The sequence below is a fragment of the Melopsittacus undulatus genome, chromosome Z (assembly GCF_012275295.1).
Source record: "Melopsittacus undulatus isolate bMelUnd1 chromosome Z, bMelUnd1.mat.Z, whole genome shotgun sequence".
NCBI classification, from domain to species: domain Eukaryota; kingdom Metazoa; phylum Chordata; class Aves; order Psittaciformes; family Psittaculidae; genus Melopsittacus; species Melopsittacus undulatus.
Window position 1 is genome coordinate 80,354,125 of NC_047557.1, and position 21,945 is coordinate 80,376,069.

General features: G+C 47.0%; 1 protein-coding gene across 7 annotated transcripts in view; it reads right to left on the minus strand.

The window, feature by feature from the left end:
• Positions 1-2,167: 2,167 nt before the first annotated feature.
• Positions 2,168-21,945, minus strand: part of PAX5 (paired box 5) — a 138,854-nt gene continuing 119,076 nt past the window's right edge. For all 7 annotated transcript variants that reach the window (XM_013129845.1, XM_013129844.1, XM_013129842.1 and 4 more), the window contains 2 exons: positions 10,320-10,406; positions 2,168-2,244 (listed from right to left, as the gene is read on the minus strand). In XM_013129845.1, coding sequence (XP_012985299.1) covers positions 2,168-2,244; positions 10,320-10,406 — 164 coding nt within the window. The remainder of the gene's footprint in view (positions 2,245-10,319; positions 10,407-21,945) is intronic.

Here is a 21,945-nt window from a genome sequence, read left to right on the forward strand (position 1 = left end):
TGTGTGTGTGTGTGTGTTCAGGGTGCAGACAACACACACCTGTCAGCCAGGAGCTTATGTGGAATCCCCATGCGATCAGCATCCAGTGACAGAAATGTCCTTTGCAGCTTTGTTGCCAGCATGCAAGCAACTATGGTGTGCTCAGAAAGCAATACCAAAGCAATGCTTCAGAAGGCTCCCTGTGTAAGTTGTCCATGCTGTTATTTGTCATCAGTTAAAACTGGGTGTGTATAAGCTATTAATTGCTGAAAGATTAAAATCAGAACTTTTCTCACTGGTAAGTTTGTCACAAAACTTACTTCTCAGGGGCACAGCTGTTTGAAGGACTCTGGCCAAAATTCCTGATGGGCTCCGTGAACATCTCATTGACACGTCACTGAGCCAGTGGGACCTGAGTGTCCCCATGGCTTTTGAGGATCTAAACATACCTGCCTGGAAACTTGGAAGAGATGGCTGCATTTCCATGGTCTGAGAAGATGCCACTGGAGTTGAAGCGGGAGATTCTCAACGGGTCATTGGCCACTAAGGACACCAGGCATGCAGCGCAAACCGTAAGATGGAGAGGAAGGACACAGAAGAGTGTTAACTCAGGAGCTATCATTCCAGAGAAATGCTTGCACTGCCAGAAGCAAGTATTTGTACTTCAGTGTTCATCCAGAGGAAAGCATTTCAGGTTCAACACCAACAATCCTTCTTCAGCCTTGCGGCACACACAGCACCAATGGGACCCACAGGAGACAGGGAGTTTCTCCACTGCCCTCAGGAGGAGGAGATGAGGTCATGTCTGTCTTCCATACATCCAGACTGAGATTGGCTGCCCCTCAGCCTGTGGCAGGGGGATGCTGCAGGGAGAAATAAGCATTTTTCCTGGCTCCATGAAGTGACAGTGATTGGTGCAGCTGCTTAGTGGGTCTTTGTAGCTGCTCTTCTCTCTTCATTAGTCCCAGGAAGCCACACATTGAAGGCCATGTCACATTTAGTGGTCCATCTCCAAGGGGGAGGGAAGGTACGTGGAAATAACAGGGCAAAAATTCCTGTCTGGAGTAGGGCAGCTTGAATTTGAAATGCCTTCACTGAAATGCACAGACTCCCAGAGGAGCACCCTTCCCTTCAGTTTGCCTCCGAAATCATGTGTAGTTGCTCCTGTGCTTGATGTGCCACACTCAGTATGTCCATTTAACAAAAATCATTGCCGTGGTATTCCTTCCGCTTCCTCTCAGGGCATTAATAATTGGGTTTTAGCACACAACCTATTGAGTTGTACATAAGATGTCAACTATTAGTCAGGAATTCCTTCTTGGATGCCACTTTACTTGAAACCAGCAATAAATTTGTTTCAGTGCTCATTATGATGACAAATGAACATAAATTAATATTAAGCAGTAAAGTGTCACAAAACTGCTCAGATCTTTCAGTTGCCCGTTTGTTTGATACCAGCATACAGCATGCTCACATACAACTATCAGATAGGATGCTGTATACTGAAATAATATTGTCCTGAAATACAGCCACCACGAGTGTTAACCTGGTTCCAAGTTGCTTAAAGCTTACTGAATTCTTTGAATCAGTGCACCAGTTTCAAAACACATTTTCAGATGCATTTTGAGTTCATATTTGTACAATGTTGATGCTTATGCTTAAGCCATTCTTATAGTAATACAAACAAGCAGGTATTTACAGTGGTGCTTGTGTAAAATTGAGCTGACTGGTCTTTTTCTTTGCAAGCAAGTAAAAAAAAGACAAAAAAAAAATTGCCTTGAGTCTCACAGCCTGTTTCAGTGTGCAGAAAGAGGAAGCCTCCCCAAAGGGAGCTGCTCACACCTCTTCCTTATCCCCAGATACAGCCGTGGCACCCACAGGCGATGAAAGCAGTAGCCATACAGCTGCAAAAGACATGAAGCCACTGCACGTTTCTGATCACACAGGGTGTCAGGAGAACCACTTCCTCCCATTTCTTTGCTTGATTTGAGACCCAGACAACATGATCATCTTAAGTAATGTAACAATGATCAGTTCACCAAGTTTAAAGAGCAAAATTTCAATTAGCATGTGTCTACTGGGTACTTTCTCCTTCCTTTGCAGCATGGCTGGCACAGCTGCAGCAAGGTGGTCATCATGGTGGTCCTGGGTGGTGCGTGCAGTCAGTACTGGTGCCCCAGGCTCAGCATCAGTGGCGGTCATAGGCTGCAGCAGCTGCTGGTGGGGCTGCCCCACGGGCTGCAGCGCTGTAGTAGTACGGGGAGCCTGGAAGAGACAAGATGACCATAAAGAAGACAAAAGTGGAAAGGTGCCAGCTTGCAGCATGCCAACACGGGCAGCAGAGAGCTCTCCAGCCTGAGTTCAAACCCAGAACAATAAGGGCTAGGTAATTAGTATAAGAATCACATTCATGCATTCTGCATGATAGCAACGCTACCATTGCTTTGCATCTCTGCTGGCTGTAGCATACCTGCTTCATTCCTCCACTTAAAACGTTACTTTCATTCACTTCACCAGAACAGTGAATTAATTTTTCAGAATGGAAGGAGAAAAAAATCCAGTCCAAACACATCACCACACTCAGACTTCTCTCATTTTTCCCCCTCCTTTTGGAAGAAGTAGGAGGTTGAACCACAAAACATTCAACACATTTCACTGGACTCAACAGTAGTTCTCCTTTTTCTCAAACTATTTCTATCAGGGAATAGCCCCCCAGATTCTGCTCAGCTTTATCAGTGACCTTGGAGATCTGCTTTGGGATCACGCAATTGCACCAGCCTCTGCCTGGCCAGGGAGAACCTTCAGCATCCAGTACATTTGCTGAGCTGAGATTGTCTTTAGAAAATATCGGTGACTTTCACTAGGTAATGAATCTGAGCTCAGAAAGTGGTTCACAAACTACCTCCAGTGAATAGTGCCTCATCTGATGAAGTATCTGATGCTCCAGATCACAGCTGTTTAAATGGACACTTAAACCTCAAACTGATAACATTTCTGCTGTTTCTTCATTGAATACATGTGTTATGCATTTGAATTAACTATATGGGCTAAGCTTAAAACTTCACAGATTGGTAAATGCTGAAGCACTCATTTACTAAGAAGAGGCCTGAAAAATATCAGTGACCCTTTTCTGTAATGCAGGGCTAAGTATAAGTAGATTGGGTGATCACCAAAGCATCACTTGGAACCTGGACCATTTGCTTGAATGAAAAAGGATCTTTGACTTTAGATGTACATGGATAGATACCTGTCTGTCTAGATAACACCAGCTACTAGAAACCTTCAAAATACAACTGCAAGGAAACGAACTTTGATTCAGTGTGAGAAAAGAGTCATGTAAAAAAAATTTTGAAGGTGCTACCAGTCAGGTCTCCAAGCCACCAGCAGCCTCACATGCATGACATGCAAAGCATGCCACAGCATGGAAGAAGCCCCCTGGAAAGACCTGCACTTGGACATGTGAGTCTGACACCCCCAGACATGTTTGGGTGACCAACAAGGAGCCAGCGCAAGGAGCAGCTCTGTGAAAGACTGGGCTGAGGGGTCTGGTTTCATAAATGAGCTCATCCAAGAGCCACCAGCCATCCTGAACTCCCTGCATTCATCTCACTTGGAACAGCAGTCTGGCAGACATGGTTGAGGGTTTTCACAGCCAGGGACATGCCTTGTCACAGAGGGGATAATTTCTGCAACTCCATTGAGGCGGAGTATCTGGCCCGTCCAGGAGAAGGTGATGCCATTAGACCTCAGTAGGGCATGTGGGCCCCTCAGCAAATCATGGGTAGCAGTGCAGCTAAAGGTGCATTTTCAGCCATTTGCTTCCCATCTCATACTATAGCAAACCCTGTTCTGGCGGGTCCAATGGCCGTCCTGCACCTGGGCGCTGGCTGAATGTGACAGTGTCCTGGCTGTTCCACCACCATGGCCCTGGCACAGACTTTGGAGCAGGAAGGAGAACCCAGCTGGCATGCCCTGTGACACTTGTTGCCTGCTCTCCACTGAGGGAAGGAGCCTACATGTGGGAGGCTGAAGAACCTCCTGGCCTTCCCTCCTCATGCACAGACTCCAACTGAAGGCTTTGCTGTTCATCCCAAAACTACCTGAGTGATTACTTGAGGGCTGCTGGTTCAAAAGTCCAAGCAACAGAGTGAAAATTGCTTAGCCAGTCTCCAAGAGGAGGCCCATGGACATTTACTTTTAACCACTGGCTCAGCATGATGGTGTAATTGCAACATGTAGGGCTTTCTTCACCTTCCCCCCAAACCAACTGCCTGGAGCAGTTTCCAGGGCTGGTGAAATAAAACCGTGCTGCCTGAGAGAATACCCCAAGGAGACAGCCCCACCAAATGAAACATCTCCTGAAAGGATGGGCTCTTCCACCCTGCCTCACTGCTGTGGACCCACTAGGATCCATCTTGCAGATAAGCCCACCTGCTGCTTCTAAATTGCTATTGTCCTGAGCACCATTTCAAGAAATCAGCTCAGGCTTCATCACCAGTGTCCTACTGCTCATTTCCAAGGGAGCACAAGCCCAGTGCCCCTGAAAAACAATGCTCAGTCAACATGTGCTGTCACACTCCTTGGCACACCCATGTGCAATGCATTCCTTGGCACAGCCATGGAGAACAAACTTCCTTCTCATGATGAGTCCTACCTGCATGTAATACTCTGCTGCTGCAACCTGGATGGGTCAGAAATTAGGGGGGTTGGCTACAGGAACACAGCTTCTGCATCAGAACTTGGGGCTGTGCATTCTGGGGAGCCCAGTTTGTCACTTCATGCCCCTTAACAGCCACTCTTGCTGCCTGTGAGTCCTTAGGAATCACTGTGCACCGTAGGGCAGACAATACTTTTGGGGTGTAACACCTCGCAGGCTCATGAAAGGTTAGCTGTCCTCACCCGCCACAGCATGAGGAGGTTGATGGGGAGCAGAGGGAGACACTCAGCAGATACTCAAGTCTATACCGGCACTGGCACAGGCCACAGCAGCTCAGCTTTGGCAAAGGGATAGAAAATCCAGGGAAGGGATCCAGTGACACCAAGATTTTCAGCCTGATGCAGTGCAATGTGTGGGTCCCATCAGAGCCAAATGCAGCACTTGCTAAGGCTTTGTGGTAAAAGTGATCTTTTTGGGGGTTACGTTTTCTCCTTCTTCCTCCACTGCTGTTCTGACTCAGTAGCAAAGCCCAATATTTCTCTCATATTTTCCAAAGGTCCTCCATGTCTCTCAAGTTTGATTTTTCCAGTTTGCCTTTCAGCAATAAAATCACAAAAGCTTGTGTTTAAAGTGAAAAATGAAAACATCACATCACAAAGCATTCACTCTTCCTGTCCCTATGCCCTCATCCAGAACAGGCCTGATTTGTCTTTCTGTCATTTTTCCTTTCTAATTCATACTACCATCAATTTATTTCTTGACACGGTCATTTCTGGTGCCTACTTGTTCTCTCATCTTTCCACAGAAGAACTGAACCTAACCCTAATCGACCAGCTTCGAGCTTTGCCTTGCACAATGCCGTGCTAGCACTGGGATGGCACAGGCAAACCCTCTCAGTCAGCACGCAGGAATAAGAAACTCACCATAAGCAGCATCAAACCGAATGCAACAAGCAAAAATGGTAAAAAAGTTATTGCAATAAGCCATCACAAAACTGAATCATTTTTCTTCACCTGTTACCTGCTCTTAGTGTGCATGTGTTGAGCTGACTCTGATGGTGTGTGCCAGGACATGCTGACAGTGATGGACTAAGCCCCGTGTGCACACACACTTGCTTCCCATGCACTTGTGCATGCACCTCCATGTGCATTCCTGTACTGTATCACTTGAAGATCTTTCACAGTGGGAGAAAAAAAAAAAATGGAAAAAGATCCCCCTTTGTCCACCTCTTCTGGCTTTGAGAGGAGGACATCAGCTGCAGCCACCGAATCAGATGACACACAAGCACCCAGAGTTTGTGTCCTTTTCCCAGCACACCTCCCTGGAAACTTGGGGTCTGTCCTCAGTCCAGCTGCAGTCAGTGGCACTGAGGCTGTCATGCCCCTGCTACAGAGCTGTGTGTCGTAGCCACTGGGGCTGAAAAACCACACGGGAGAGCAGGAAGACATGGCAGACCTCCAGCAGACAACCCACATTTTCTTGTTCTTCTTGTTCAATTTCTTGTTCAGCCTGGAGAAGAGAAGGCTTATTAAAGGGAGACCTTAGAGCAGCTCCAGTGCCTAAAGGGGCTACAGGAAACCTGGAGACGGGCTTTGGACAAGGGCCTGTAGGGACAGGACAGGCTTTAATCTGACAGAGGGGAAAGGAAGATGAGCTCTTAGGCAGAAGTTCTTCTCTGTGAGGGTGCTGAGGCCCTGGCACAGGGTGCCCAGAGAGCTGTGACTGCCCCATCCCTGGCAGTGCTCAAGGCCAGCTTGGACAGGGCTTGAAGCAACCTGGTCTAGTGGAAGGTGTCCCTGCCCATGGCAGGGGGGTGGAACTGAATGAGCTTTAAGGTCCCTTCCCATCCAAATCATTATAGGATTCTGTAATCCTGCTCAGCTTCTGCTGCCCACTCTGGAGGACTGTAGCTTGATTGTCTCACCTTCCACAAGAGCTACAGGGCACAGCATTCAGGACCGTTCCGGAAAGGAGGGAGCATTGTCACCTGTTTGCATCAGCTCCCATGCCAGTTGTGGCAGATACAGGTGTTCTGACTGGGGCAAAGGAGTGGGGAACATCACAACAAGGGCAGAGAAAGGCATGAGCAGCAGAGGGCAGTCAGTGCTCTGCTGGGGCCTGGCTGTAGTTCCCCATAATTTCCACACCAAGAGCATGGTCCTGTGGAGACACTGTCTCATGCCTATCACAGCTGCTGTGCACTCATGGGACAAAGACTGGGACTAATGAGCAAAGCTTTTTCACCTTTCTCATCTCTGTTACTTTCTTTTTATTCCCTCAAAACCTCATTTTTTACTCAAGTATCCTTTCTCCCTGACACTTGCAAATCGTGGCATCTCCCATTTTAGCTCCTCTTTCACAGGTCTCAGCCTCATGTGATTGCTGTACTGCAATTCTTCCTTGCCAGTACAGGGAATTAATAGAATATAGGCACTGTTAAGTGCTTACAGTATTACACTTTCATCTCAGTGAAGGGAGCGGGACTTAGTAAAACAAACTCTGTCAGTCCATGTACCAGTCCTGATTAATTTTGTCAAGGTTTGTGCTTTAAGGCTGATACTGCCAGAGCCTGTTCTCAGGAGAGAATTATTAAACGTACTCACGTATACTCCTGAGAAGAGTGGAAGCATGCTGGATATAGTATAAATTAACCTCCTCTCCACTGCAGGTACTCAGGCTTGTCACTCTGTGTTTTCTCCATGTGCAAGGATACTTGGAGCAGGTTTTTAAAACTCTGCAACAGATTCCTGCTTGCTCTGAATGGGATTAGTGAGCACCCAGGGAGAAGAAAGTGCAGGATTAGGCTCCTGGGACAAAGGCAGAGCTATGGATAAGCAGAATCTCTGCAGGGCACAAGAGATGTGTCCAACCTGCAGTTTAAGGCCGCACAATGGGACATGCGCACTCTGGTCTTACAGCTGTACTTGAGACAATGCAGTGTCTCTTGAAGCACCAGCTGAGAAGGTTTGCCCCCCACTACTGTGTACCATGATCAAGCAGATTGCACTTCCCCACCAAGGTGGTGGGTCATAGACCTTTGCGATGCCCTCTGGGGTGTGATGTGGACTCCTAACAAATGTCTTTCCAAACCAATGACCATTTTGCTTTTGGTGATTTTCTGACTGACAGGCTTGAAATGAAATGGAATTCCAAGGTTCTCCCCACCAAGACCTCGCTGTCCAGCTATTACAGGATGCTCATGTGGCAATTCAAGCAGCACATGGAGGCACAGGCCACACCAGCTCTCAACTAGCCCAGCAATGAGAGGAACAGAGCAGAACGTGTATTACAAAACTATGAGTGGTCAGACAAAGGGATTTCCCTTCCATGAACTCCAGCATCCCCAGTTCTGTGACCACGCTGAATTGCAGTAGTAAGTTCCTCCTTAGGACTTGCTGCAGAACAAAAATACCCATTTCTTTTCCTGTTGGATGCATCAAAACTTCCAGTCTCATAACTCCAGATCAGCTTGTCATTGCACACACAAAGCAACGCAATGTTACCCACACAGTAACTGGGTCTGTGTTTATCAAAATGTAAGATTTTGAAAATACCAAAACAAAGTATTTTGAAGAGGATAGAACCAAGGAAGCCAAGATTATATATTTTAACAACACCCACTAGCAATAAATGCCAGCATTGTTGTCATTATCCTATGAAATATTTCAATTTCAATAAAGCTGCAGTTTCTGAAGGAAAATTATAGCATCAAAATCTTTTTGTCTTTGCCTCATTTAAATACATGTTCACAGCATGCTGCTGAGTAAATACTGCTGTAGAAATCCTCACGAGCCTGAGACACCAGACTTGCCTGTGGGAGCATGCCACCCTTTCAGCTGTGCTCATATTGCATGCCTCTCACACAGTTGAACGTGAGAAGGAATTTGCCGCCAGAATGTATCATCCAAGAAGAATAGGAAAGGAGGTAAAAACAGACAAAAAATATGGAATAAAGGGAATGAAACAGGTAAAAGGTGTTCTGGCAACAGGTGGCTGGCTCCTCATCAGCCTCTGTTTTGCAGTCTTCTCCTGACCCATCTTCACTGGCTTCAGGGCACCATGGGGATGTACCCTGACCTGCATTCTGGCTATCACACTCTGTCCAAGACCATTGTTTCAAATGAAAAGCCAAGCAGGTTGTGGGCACAACCTGCAGCTGTGAGAGCTGAAGTGTCCATCTCTATCTGGCAGCATGGAGCTCCAGGATGACCTAGGCTTATTGGCTCTGGTACAGCTTCAGTGAGCATATCCTTCCCCGTGGAAATGTGCACCCACAGGCAGCAGCATGGTCTGCAGCTCAGAAGCTTCAACAAAAGCCCTGTCCCCATGGGCAGGGTTTGGTCTGGGTTTTCATTTATTTTTCATATCATTCCAGTTTCTTTAGCGGTTTGCAAGAAAAATCTAAAAAGCCACCCAAAGCCTGGTTTCCAAGGCCGGTCCATGCAGCAGAGTGCTGCTTAAGCAGCTTCCAAAGGAGCTGCAAAATCAGAAATGAAGAAAGCACAGTGTGCACTCTTCCCCCTGGTTAGAGCATCTTCCCCACACAGCCAAGCCAAAATCCCACGGGCACTGCCGGCTGTGGCCATGGAAACTGCACATTTAAGCACAGGGACTCCTCTGGTTTTGTGCAGCTATGCCCATCCATATTAGCTGGAGATCTATCTGCTGATTTATGATGGAAGTGCTAACAAACCCTTAAATGTGGCACAGCAAATAGCAGCATTATACCAGCACCATGGCATGAGAGGCAGAGGCTGTCTATTACTCCCCAAGGATTTGTTTAAGGACAAGAACCATGATGAATACAGCCTGGGTGGTTCAATTACATGGGGACTCAATTACTTAAAACAAAGAAACTGGATGAAAAAAGTATGATGAAAATTCAAAATTATTTCACTGCTGGAGGTCACATATAACAGCCCTGTCATCCATAAATCTGGAAATCTCTAAGGCATGCTACTCCTGTGCTGAGAGATGACAATTAATTGGTATTTTACTTACCTCATCCATGCAAATTATGCAGGGGAAAATTCTAATTACTGCATGCTACACGTATATAAGGTCAAAGTGGGCCAGCATTTGACAGTGGTGTAAAATGGATTATGTTTATCCTTCACATGAGGGCTATGATCCTTGCATGCACCATGGGGCTCCTGCCTCCCTCTGCTTGTAGGGACCGTGCTGGTGGCAGTGAGGCTGCGCAGGCACAGCGGTCCCTGGCAGACAAGGGATGGATCCGGCAAACACACAACTGGGGAGCAAATGCAGTGAGAGATCAGGGAGAAATGCAAAGTGCTTCAACATGCAAGAAACAACAGTGTGGGGAGTGATGAGCCTCACATTCAGCCATAAATACCTGGCACCCCATGTTTTGTCTGAGCAGGATCCCTTACCCTCAAAGAAATGGGGATTCTGTCTTCCTGCAACACCCTGTGCCTCGGAAAGGATTTTATAGGGTAGAAACAGGAAGACAAGAGGTCTGGGCAGGGGCTTCTTGCTGGAAAAAGGAACCAAGAGTATTTGTGCTTCCCTAGAGACTGGCATTCCCACATGGGAGCTGAGCATGGAGACTCAGGACCATGTCAGGACACACATCCTGCCCACCTTATTTATGGTCAATCACTGCCAGGTTGCAAATGAGTCACAGCTTGCACAGAGCCCCCAGGGCAGGAACAGTACTTACCCAGGAGTCCAGGGTTGGGAAACCTCCAGGAGTCATTGTATGTTGAATATTGTGGGTGGCTGTATGGGCTCCCAGAAAACTCACTCCCTAAGTTAAAGAGAAAAAGACAAACAAAAGATTATTTGATTTTAGACCACAGTTACTGTATAGTGGAGGAAAGGAAATCTGCACTGCATGCTGCGCTCCGATAACAGCCTTAGTAAAAGTACTTGTGGCCACCCTCTTTGAGGACGGACAATATGAGTGGGAGAATTATTAAATAAACGGGTACAGCCATCTTTTGCACATCCTTCTCGTGCTGTAGCCCACGCCTACTAAGCTGGTGGGATCTTCTCAAGTAATGTATGCTTCAGGAGCAAGACAGTGAAGAGAGCTGAAGAGAACCCTGGGGCACACTGATAGGGCTGGCCCCTGCCTCTACAGCCCTATAGCACTTGGAGTCAGAAACACAACACAAAGACAGGAGTGCGCAGACAGACTCCCTGCTGACAAGAGATGATAAACCAGATAATCCTCTAGACACTAGGTACTCTTCCAGGCTCTCCAGGAGAACATAGTCTTGGTCCCAGACATCTATGCATTACTGCATCCCGAGGAGAGGAAACCTTGCATGAGTTTCACATTTTGAAACCCTCCAGACAAAGGCACAATTAAGGCTCAGAGAATTCCAGGTATTTATCTCCTCACCAGCTCCTGCTCCCTCCATCTGTCTGTTCTCTTTCACATCACTTCCTGTTCATACTTCAGCTGGAAGCCCTCCACAACAGAGCCTTGCACTATGGGGTCTGACCCTGGGCAGGGCACCTGTCTCCACCACCATGCAAATGCTAACAGTGTTGCTGATTTATTAGGAAATTTTCCACAAAAGACAGTTTTCTGCTCTCATCCTTTCTTCCTCTTCTCCTCACTCTCCCATACACAAATACATGCACTCACAACACAAAACGGCAGGAGAAAGAGTAGGCAAGAGGAGAAGGCTGCCAGGGTGCAGTAGAAGATGCTTGCTTCCCAGGGGCTGCCTTCAGCCCAGCTGAGTGGCAGACTCCTGATACCACATCTTCAGCTCCCCAGGCTCAGCACATAGGCCTGGTAAGACCCTCAGACCCTCCTCAGGAACCATGTTGTGGTCCCCCGGGCCATGAGTTGTCTCTAGTTCAGGACACACTTTAGGCTAGTTGCTGACCCAGGTGAGAGGGAATGATGCTCTGGTAACTGGTGGAGTTGTGCTGCCTGTCAGGGGGAGCTCTAAGGTCAGTAGCGTGGTGGGTTGTGATAGCCATGCAGTACTGGCAGCCACTGCAGACACCTGCAAAGGTATTGTCTGCCAACACAGAAGTAGCACAGGTTGGTGACAAAATAGAGGGTCAGATCCAGGGTAGCTCGATCTCCACATGATGCTACTTTGATAAAAAACAAGCTGCCTCTCAGCCTACACCAAAGGATGCCAGGAGATATGCTGAATGTGCTGATAAGAGCTGCCTACCACTGTTCTACCCCAGGGGCTCTCTACTAACACCTTTCCCTGTTTCTCATAGCCCTTCAGACCCATAGGACTGCACCCACCAGGGTCAACTGGCTCTCTCCATCCTTATCAGAATCCATGGATAGTCCATGGCAATGAGACAAGGTCTGAAGCCAGAAGCAGCGAGTGCAGCATGCTCAGCATGCCTTGTTTCATTGACCACATTTCACCACAAGCTCAGAGTAGATTCATTACTGCCTCTAAGGAATGGAACTCATTAATCATAAGCCACAGAAAATGGGCCTCCAAATATTTCTTCCCAGTGAAGTACGTTGTATCAACATTTCCTTTCTATACCCCGTACTTATGGATGACAGATGACTTTAGCACCTGAAGGTTACCTCCATCACAGTGCTTACCCTAAAAGAGTGAGACAGCAAAGCCAGAATGGGTGCCTGGAACCTGAGGTTCCATGGCCACCGGCAAAGGCATTTCCATTGCCTTCCACCAGTGAGGGAGCAAGCTCCCTTGTGCAGGACACAGCAGCTCCTCTCTGGTCCCTTCTGCTTCCTTACTGCCACACCTGAGGCTTCCTGCTCTTCCTGCTCAGTCAGAGCCCTCCCTACTTGCCCCATTCCCAAAAACCCTTAGTTTCCAGCAAACAACTGTTTGCACAAGATTGCAAGGCACTTGGGTAGCAAACTGGCTGGTAACTTCACGGGTGAGTGACGCCATCTTTTCTCAGTTCTTAAAAGTTCACAGCCAGTTCCTCAGTCCTGTGTGCACCACACACAAATCCCTTCATCCTGTGGGTGTCTCTTGTATGGGGAGGAGCCTGCATACCCCTTTCTCCACTGGTTTAATTACTTCCTTTCCATAGGGCAGGGAGAAGTGCAGAAACTTACTCCTGTTTTAGTTGCACAGAACATTTGCACTGCCTGACCAACATGACACACAAACTCTGATGGGAGCAAGCCTCTGCCACATCCACTCTTGGAGCTGCAGTGCACAGGCAAAGGGAAAGGGCAGTCAGGAGAGCAGGACAGAGCCCAGTCAGCTCTGTAGACTGTTTGCACAGGGTGTGCAGAGAAGTCTGCCCAGCATCTCTGTGCACCAGAAGTACCCCAGGCTTCAAACAAAGCTTATGGCAAGCTGCATAAGCCTGCTCCCCAAGGGAGAACACACGCATATCCATCGAGGACAGGACAACCCCTCATTTCTGCTGCCCCACCATTCCCCTTTCCTTTGCAACCCTTGTTCCTCTCTCCATTCACCCAAGGTTGCACAGATGCAGACTGTCCTGTACTGATGCTATGCATGCCACTGAGAAGGAGGTAACTGTTTCCATCAGTGCTGCGGCAGGGCTGCGGGTGGGAACAGGATGACATTTCATTGTTTCATCCTCTCCTGCCTTCATTTCCTCCCCCACCATTCCCACTGCCCTCCTCCCCACACTCACACACAGACACACATGGTGGACCCTCTCTGGGGGACGCTCTGGTGCCTGTCAGGCTGAGTCTTCCAATTCTCTGTTTTTTATGCCTCAGTGGTCAGGGTGTCAAGCTCCTGCAGTACAGACCAGCCAGGAGCTTGAGGAGTCACTGAGCACCATCAGCTCGGTGACAGTATCGCTTGCTTCTTAACATACTCTGCATATCCATCAGCCTTCCAGGGGAAAAAAAAAGAGAGAAGGGGGGGGGGGGGGGGGGGGGGGGGGGAGAGTGAAGGGGGAGAGGGGAGGGGGAAGCAGGAAGGAAAATGAGAAAAGAAATACAAGGGAGGGGAGGGGAGGGGAAAGGAGAAGCGTCTCTTCTAGGCTAGAAGAAGCCCTGCTAGTACTATTGCAGCACTTGGGCAGTCAAATGGTACAACTGTAAGTGAAACTAAGCTAAATGAATGAATGTTCATGATTTCCACCAGATATTCCAAGGTCCATCATCTACACTTACTGACAGCAGCACCTCGTAGCTGGCCCTCGCCCCATACAAAAACAACAAATCAGCTACACAGGGACAAACACGTGCAGGGTGCACACCATGCACACCAGAAGGGAAGGGTAGCAGTGAGACACATCCCTCCTTCATGTGAAATGTTAAGCCTGGTCCTTATAACAATTCACTGAGACACAAACACACCAAACCAAGCACTTCTGCCAGAGCCAGCTCACATCTTGCTCAGACCTGACTCCACACTGCCACAGTGCTTTAGACAGCTACAGCCCCAAAAAGGGTCAGACCCTTCCTTCACTCCCAGAGGTACAGGGGTGGGGAGAAGAATGATCCCTGAGACCATGGGACATCAGTACAGCCCCCATGCTTATGGGGTGAGCCCCAAGGGTAGCTGCAAAACCATTTATAGTGGTCATGGGCCTCTGCTGTAGGCAAAACAGCATTTTACATTCTGCAGCATGGCATTGTCCATTCTGCAGCATCTTCTCCAGGAATTATCAACTCATATTTACCAGTCTGCTTTGTTTTAAGGTAAGCTCCCTGCAAATTTTCATTGTGATGTGCAGAGAAACTGAAAAACATGAGCTTAAAAATCTCAAGAACCAAGAGATGAAGAAAGAGATTTCATAGTGTCTTTCAAACTGCCATGGCTTTCGAGAACTACCTCTGGAGGAAGATGCTGGCACCTCTATGCACTGGTGCTGGAGTGGTGCTGAAGGGTGCTGGAACCTTCCTCCCCCACTGAAAGGCAGAAGGATGGGGCAGATTCTCAAAGCAGGGACAGTTTTGACATAGGCCATGTCCATCCAAGGTGTGGAAACCTCCTAATATGGAGAGAGCCTGACTACTGTCACTGCACTACCACTATTTGCCATGCAGAGCACTCACTGCAGTCCTATTAGGTAGCACAGCAGTAAAGTATGTGTCTTTAGCCTTGTCTTCTTCAGAGCATGTGACACCTAACACCAGCAGAAACCAGCAGCCTACTCAAACACAGAACATGCTTGTTACTCAGCTGGTACCTTTGGCTGAAACATAAAATCTGAACCAGTACTCAGCAAAGTTTTATATGTCACTTCCAAGTTCATGTGTTGCTTTGGTGCCCAGAGTCTCAGAAGACCCACAAATCAGAAGCTCCAAATCCTGTACAGCTCAACTAGAGCAACCTATGTGAAGGCAGACCCATGTTCAGACAATCTCTGCTGCATTTTCTCAGGATTTTACACATGCAATTGGGATGGGGTGAAGCCCTCAGGACCACGGATCTGAGCAGTTTTATCCATATGATGGCTGCAGGAACACTATGATGTACAACATATGGTACTATTGTATAGTGTACATTTGTACAATGATACCACATGCAAGTGATACAGCACATCTTCCTCCCAGTGACTACCACGCAGCAGCTTCCAGCGAATACCAGCAGGCAGATGGGGAGAGCAACCACAACCCTGAGGCTGTGGCATCCCTCCAACCGGACTCATCTCAGTGTGAGTCACCAGACCCCATTAACGAGGTCTTTTTGCTATTCAAGCTCAAGGTGTAGGACAGTGTCTTATTTAACCTTTCCATTTGGCAGAAAATTAAACTGAAACAGCAAAATGGTGTTCAATAAATGCAGCTGTATAAGGTGCAAGAATGGAAGGCTGTGGGACAAATATCAGAGTCTGGTCACAGACAGCTACACCTTGCCCATTCCTTGTTGGGGTCCTGGGTAAGTTTAAAAACAATCTGCTGTACTTGTCCTCAAGTTGGGCTCCTGAAGATGAACCCCTCTCCGCCTCTAGCCCGACATCCCAACAGCAAATATAGGTGTCTTCAGCTTTCCCTTAGGGCAAAAGACCTTATTGTAACTTTTCAAGATTAACATTCTCATGATTTACTTGTTTTCTATTCTTTTCTTTCACGGAAATAATCACATGGATCATAAATTTCTTCAGTGAATTCCAATACTAATCATTACCTTGGTAGCTAAGATATGCTTGATTGCATGGGGAGCAGCGCTAAATGCTGCACACAGCCACACGAATATACCCAAGGAACCTGCACATCACTGACCAACACTGAAAAATAGCAGTTATCCAAATGTACTTTTGAAATCTATTACACAAAAGTCACCATATGCCAACACTGCCCAACACTGCTTCATAATCCAGCAGCCCTGCACAGCAGTCCACGTAAACTAAGAGTGACAAACAACTGTGTGAGACCTTAGAAAAGAAGAAAAATGATCTGGCCTCTCTTGCAGAGAAGAACGTTGTTCTTTCACCTCGGTAAAGCCAATCTGCTTCTCCACACCAGGCTGTCGTAGTGTCTCATGGTGAGAGAGGAAGAGGTCTGCAGTCTCATGAAACTGGCCCACAAAACTCACTACTTGTAAGTTTTCCACATGTACGGAAGAGCTGTGAAAAATCTTTCAGTTAAAATTTCCTTTCATGCAAAAATGTAGTTTTACATCACTAACATACTTGCACAAACCTGTGACAATTTTCACAAAATCCTTCAGTAAAAAAAGCCCTGGATTTGTTGTGCTTTGTGGGTAATTTTTAAAGTCAGATTTTTTCCAAATAATTTTTTTCTTTCTCTTTCAAATTCAGAGAGCTGTTAAGTTTTCAAATTGAGTTCACAGGCTAATAAATAATATTTCCAAAAATATAAACTGGAAAACAAACTGTATCTTTGAAGTCCCAAGCAACTTTTATTGTTGTTTTTTGTTTTGATTAAACATTGGAATTTCTCCCAGTTCTAACATTCATCAGCAAACAATAGGATCAGTGATTTATTCTGCTCTTATCTGCAAATATCTATGCAAATATCTGCTGCATTAAAGATGGGGGCTAGAAACCCCAGGGCACACTTTGGGTAGACCAATAGTAATCTGGCATGTCTTCTCCTGGTCCCTCACATTTTGTTTGCTCACGGAAGTACCACAGGAGGAACAACATTGACAACTGCCTTCTACTCCATAGACCAAGCATGCTTGGCCATTTAATCTGCCTGCTCAGACCAAGTAGTCTATACTCTGCAAACAACAGAACCACAAAAAAAGGAAAAACTACTGAAGTAGAACCTTACTGAAACAAAACACGTATTAGAAACAACATTCCCCCCAGGCATGTATTAGAAACAACATTCCCCCTGGGAAGAAACCGAGCAGGAAAATACACTATATTTAGCAAAACCCTGCCATGTTCTACCCAATTTATTTTGATGAAAATGCCCAGGGTGACAACCAGCAAAAAATCCCAGGACAAGTAAGCTGGATTCATAGGGCAGTCTTTGAAAGGCAGGCTTGGAAAATTTTCTTGGGAAATTTTCCCTGTACATCAGGGAAATTTTCTCAGGGAAATTTTCTCAGGAGAAACTGTTCCAGGACAGATTTCAGGTCCAACATGTGACAGTGATCACTGCTGCAGCAAGGAATGGCAGCCTAGGCCAGGGGGCCAGACACACATTTCAGGTGTTGATGCCACTCCTGTGTCCTGCACCCCAAAGAGATGTACCCCTGCATTGGGCCAAGCAAGGCAATGACAGCAGCCCCAGCATGTCCTTTTGCCTGCCTGGCAGGGCGAAGGCATGGAGCAGGCACCATGCTCTTGTTGCTTCTCTAAGACATACCCACAGCTGGATCTTGCTGTCTGCTGCTGCCTTCCATTCTAGGACAGCAGCCAAGCTCCTGCAGGCTGGCAGGAGTCCCTGGGGTATTAGCTCCAGCCTGGAGCCCAGCACCTTCCTGGCATACAGGGCTCTGCAGGGCTTGGCAGCACTGGTGGCTGGCAGAGGATGGCCAGTTCGTGCCAGACAACTCTGGTGAGATGCGCTGCGTGCTGGGAGCCCCCCAGCCCCCAAGCCCCACGGTCACTTCAGGGACCTCACTCTCTGCTTGGAGGCCTCTCAGTTCCGTGAGGGAAAGCACGCTTGTGTGTGATTGGTGACGCTGGTGCTCCGATGGGAGCAGGGGAAGACGTGGTGTTAGGAGCTTTCTGAGGATGAAAAATAGGTTTTTCTGGTCCAGATAAGGGCAATGGAGCTGCTGCAGGGCCTGGAGCACAGGTGTGATGAGGAACAGCTGAGGGAACTGGGGTATTTAGTCTGGAGAAGAGAAGGCTCAGGGGGATACATATTGCTTTCTACAATGACCCAAAAGGAGGATGGATCCAGGAGGTGGCTGGTCTCTTCTCTCAGATAACAAACAACAGGATGGAAGATAATGGTCTCAAGGAGGGAGGAAGGGGTGTATTGGACTAGATATTAGGAAAAATCTCTGAGAGGGTGTTCAGGCATTGGAACAGGCTGCCCAAGGCAGTGGTGGAGTCACTGTCCCTGAAAGTGTTCACAAATCGTGTAGATGAGGCCCTCGGAGACATGATTCAGTAATGGCCTTGGCAGTGCTGAGGAACGGTTGGACTTGATGATCTTAAAGAACTTTTCCAACCTGGTTGATTCTACGACAGGAGGAGGCTCAGCACCATGAGCCCCTGAGCTTGCACAGTGCTGCAGCCAGCATGGTTTGTGGTTGGAAGGAACTTTAATGAAAAAGAAACATTTCCCGAGGGAACTAAAAAATTCCAGTTTGGAAACCTCTTCAATGAGCTGTTCTGAAAAAAAGGAAGCTGTTCTTTGCTGTGCCTGATATCCTTCACATCAAAATGAGAAGCTGCTCCCCATCTATGGACCCTTGCTTACCTGGCTTTGTATCCAGCAATGTATCTGTTCCCACAGAAAAAGTGAATAAGGCACTAATAAAGGGAAAAGTAGAAATGCTTTCTGTACAATTAATATTTCCTTTTTTATTAATGAGGATAGATTTGAAAGTGAATTTTTAAGCAAAAGAACAGCCCTCACAAATGTATTTCAAGTAAGAAGAAAACTTCCCTTAAATGAAACAAAATCTTCACTTCTTGGTTTAAAATGAAAAAGAAAAAAAACAAATAAACCCCCTGACAAACAGCAAGTTCTTAGATCACTAAGCCACTAAGCCCTCTACACTTACTGTTTAAACACAGTGTAATAAAATTATGCCGCAACTTTCATTCCGCTATAGCCAAGATAGAACCCCTGGAGCTACAATAGTCCTGCCAATCACAAGTACCTAGGCATTCATGGGATCCCAAGCAGTGCTATTAATGCCACAGAACTAATTAGTCAGTGTCTATAACACTGAAAGAACAGCAAGGAAATGTGGTGGCAACTGTTAATCATCATGGCCAGCAGTGTAAGCAGCACTCTGCTTCTGTGGCTGAGCACCTGCAGCACCCTCCTCCAACAAACCGGAATGAAGAGTGAAATTTTGCAGGTTAAAATGCATTTCTTTCCTAACAGCGGAAGGAACAACTGACTGGAACTACAAAATGCTTCCTATACCCTTCCTGTTCAGTTGCCTAAAGACACCACCACAGCAATCTTCCCAGATGACCAAAGTGGTGCTGGGGGCACAATTCAGCTTTGAGCAGGGGCATGGGGTCTGCTCCATTAGCAGGTGGGGTAACATGTTTGGATCCACCAGCTAGCGTACCAGAGAGCCTGCCACCATCAGCAAGCTCAGGCAGTGTTTTCCTGGGGTCCTGGGGACCAGGCTGTCAGCAGCAGCTCCCTCCTGGAAGCACCAAGGGTGCACATGCAGGAATGCAGCCCACTGGTACAGATAGGGACATCAACGGAAATCTGTCGACACATGTTCACAGGTATGTGTATGCTCTTTACACATGTAAAGAAAAAAAGGCTTATAAATCCACTGGTAAATCATCTATGACCCCTTCCACCAGCACATTTACACTCATAAAAAGCACATCCCACTGTTGTCTGTAACATCTTGTAATCATTGATCAATCCTTCAAAGAACAGTCTAGGTGCAGCCACCACCCAAACTTTCTTATATGTGATTTCAAAATCAAATTAGCCTGTACACTGGCTATTTTTTCCTGCATATCAGCCAAGCAGAAGTTTATTGCAGTTGTGGCTGGAAGGCACTTGGTCACGTACAGACAGTTGCTCCAAAGTTCTTAGCCTCATCAAGACTGCCAATTAACTTCTAATGAAGGTCGTATATAATTTTATGATCATACATACTGGACAGTGTTTCCCCCTTATATTATCTTTATATTAACTAGGACCTGCTCAAAGATGTACAATTTTAATGCTTCTGAGTACGATGGCATATTTCAAGATAACGGTAACATGCAGATTTTTGTAACACTACCTCATTTCCAAGAAGCTACAAGGCACAGAAATCCCATCAGTGACTAATGAGTTGTGGGTTGAGGTGGACATACCTTGCTGTGAAGTCACTGTACTATTCTCGACCTGTGCTGCCTGCCATAAAATTTTAATGCTGCTTCTGACATATTTATGAAATACCTCACCTAGTCTTTGCAGGATGACAAAGATATTTACAGCTGCAATTACTGCAACCACATAGGTTTTAGCTATGCACTTCAAACTTTTGTACACAAAGATATTTAACTTTAATACAACAAAGGTATGTGGTGCCACAGAGCAACCATACTGGAAATGCATTAGGAGAGATTTATCTCCCTGTACCAGGAGGACAGCTGCCCAATTCACCTGCAAAGAAGATGGCACTGCAACTAATGACGGTGAGGAATTTGCCCCTTTCCTCTCCCACCAGTTGTATACCAGCCATCAGCACACAACCTGTTGGGACTCCAGGTGGGCCTAGAGGCACAGAGCTGCACCACTGGCAATTCCAAGCCCTGCGAGCCACACTTAGTTAATAGAGCCTTGGCATCACCTCTGGCAGACATGAGGCCAGGGATTCAGTGCCACTCTGTGCTGGTTGCTGCAGCTGCTCACCCCAGACCACCTCATGGCTATCCCCATGCCTGGGCTGCAGGGCTGCCTGCATCCTTCACAAAGCCCCATTCCCTGCTTCCAGGAAAAGCAAGGGGCACAGACCTGACCAGGGGCATGGAGTGGACAAGGGGCATGGAGTGTCCTCCATCCATGTAGGATGGACCTTCTCTGCTCAGGACTGACAAGCTGGTAGAGCAGGTGGGATGAAAAGGAAAACTTCTGTCTTGCAGAAAGTATCAGGCTTTCTGGGTTTCATCCAAAATTGGCATAGAAAGTACCAAGAATTATCTCATGGGATGAAATTCTCTAAACTATTTAATGGAAATGTTACCTTTGGTTCAGATGAGAATATTCAACTCCATGAGTCATCCTGACTTTAGCCTGTTTTATAATTTCAGCCTTCATACTAATAATGTCATGAGTAGTTACTTCCAGGAATTACACAAGTAATTTACCTAGTAGGAGAAGCAGATATAATGTTGCAAGTCATAACAACAGAGCAGCAGTGTGGAAATGGTGAAGTCTGGAAATTAAGCATTTTGGTAGCTTGATAAATATATGCTGCTGCTGACATGGAAGCAGTCTTCAATTATCGCAAACACAGGTGTTAATGAGGGCAGGAAAGTGTCTGCATGCTTGAGGGAGCACCAGCATTTTCTCAGGCATCCCACCACTGTCCCCAGCCTCAGTGACCATGTCAAACCATACCAGGGGCCAGCTATGGCTCATGCTGGGACCAGCCCAGCAACTCCGGCTATATCAGGCCACATCCTGCCCTTTCTGCCAAGGTGGCAGCACCTTTGATGGACAGAAGTCTCTTGTCCTTATGCAAGCCTTCTGCATGGATGAGCACTCCCAGCTGAACCACTCAAAACCTCAGCATCCTAGCCCTTCTGCCTGCTTCCTTCAGCTGGACTCCAGGCTTCAGCCACCCCTAACTGGAGCATTAGCACATCAGCAGGGTCTGTTTTCCCCCCTTTGGTTCTTTCTGTCATCACAAGGAGGCTGGGTGAGCTCTGAAATACAGAGACATGGCCCCAGCAGGGATGTCAAGTTTTTCTTTCTGACACCAAACACAATGCAAATGAATGCCTGAGTGACAGAAGACAGATAATTTCTCACTCGATTTTCACAGCACTGCTTTGGTTTTACACCACATCCACGTTACAGTCATCTTTTTAATGCAGAGAAAAACATGTCAGCCTATCTCAGGTCAATCTCTAGGAGTGCAGCAGCTTGGTCCTCCAGAAGGACAGATGCCCTGCTGGCAAACACTCTGCAGCCAAAGCCATTTCCAAGTACTGTCTGCAGCTGATGGCCTGATCCAGCTAAATTAGTCAAAAGTTGTGCTGAGGAAGAGAGCATGTGGTGGGAAAAGGATGACAAACGGGGTTTGTCTTCC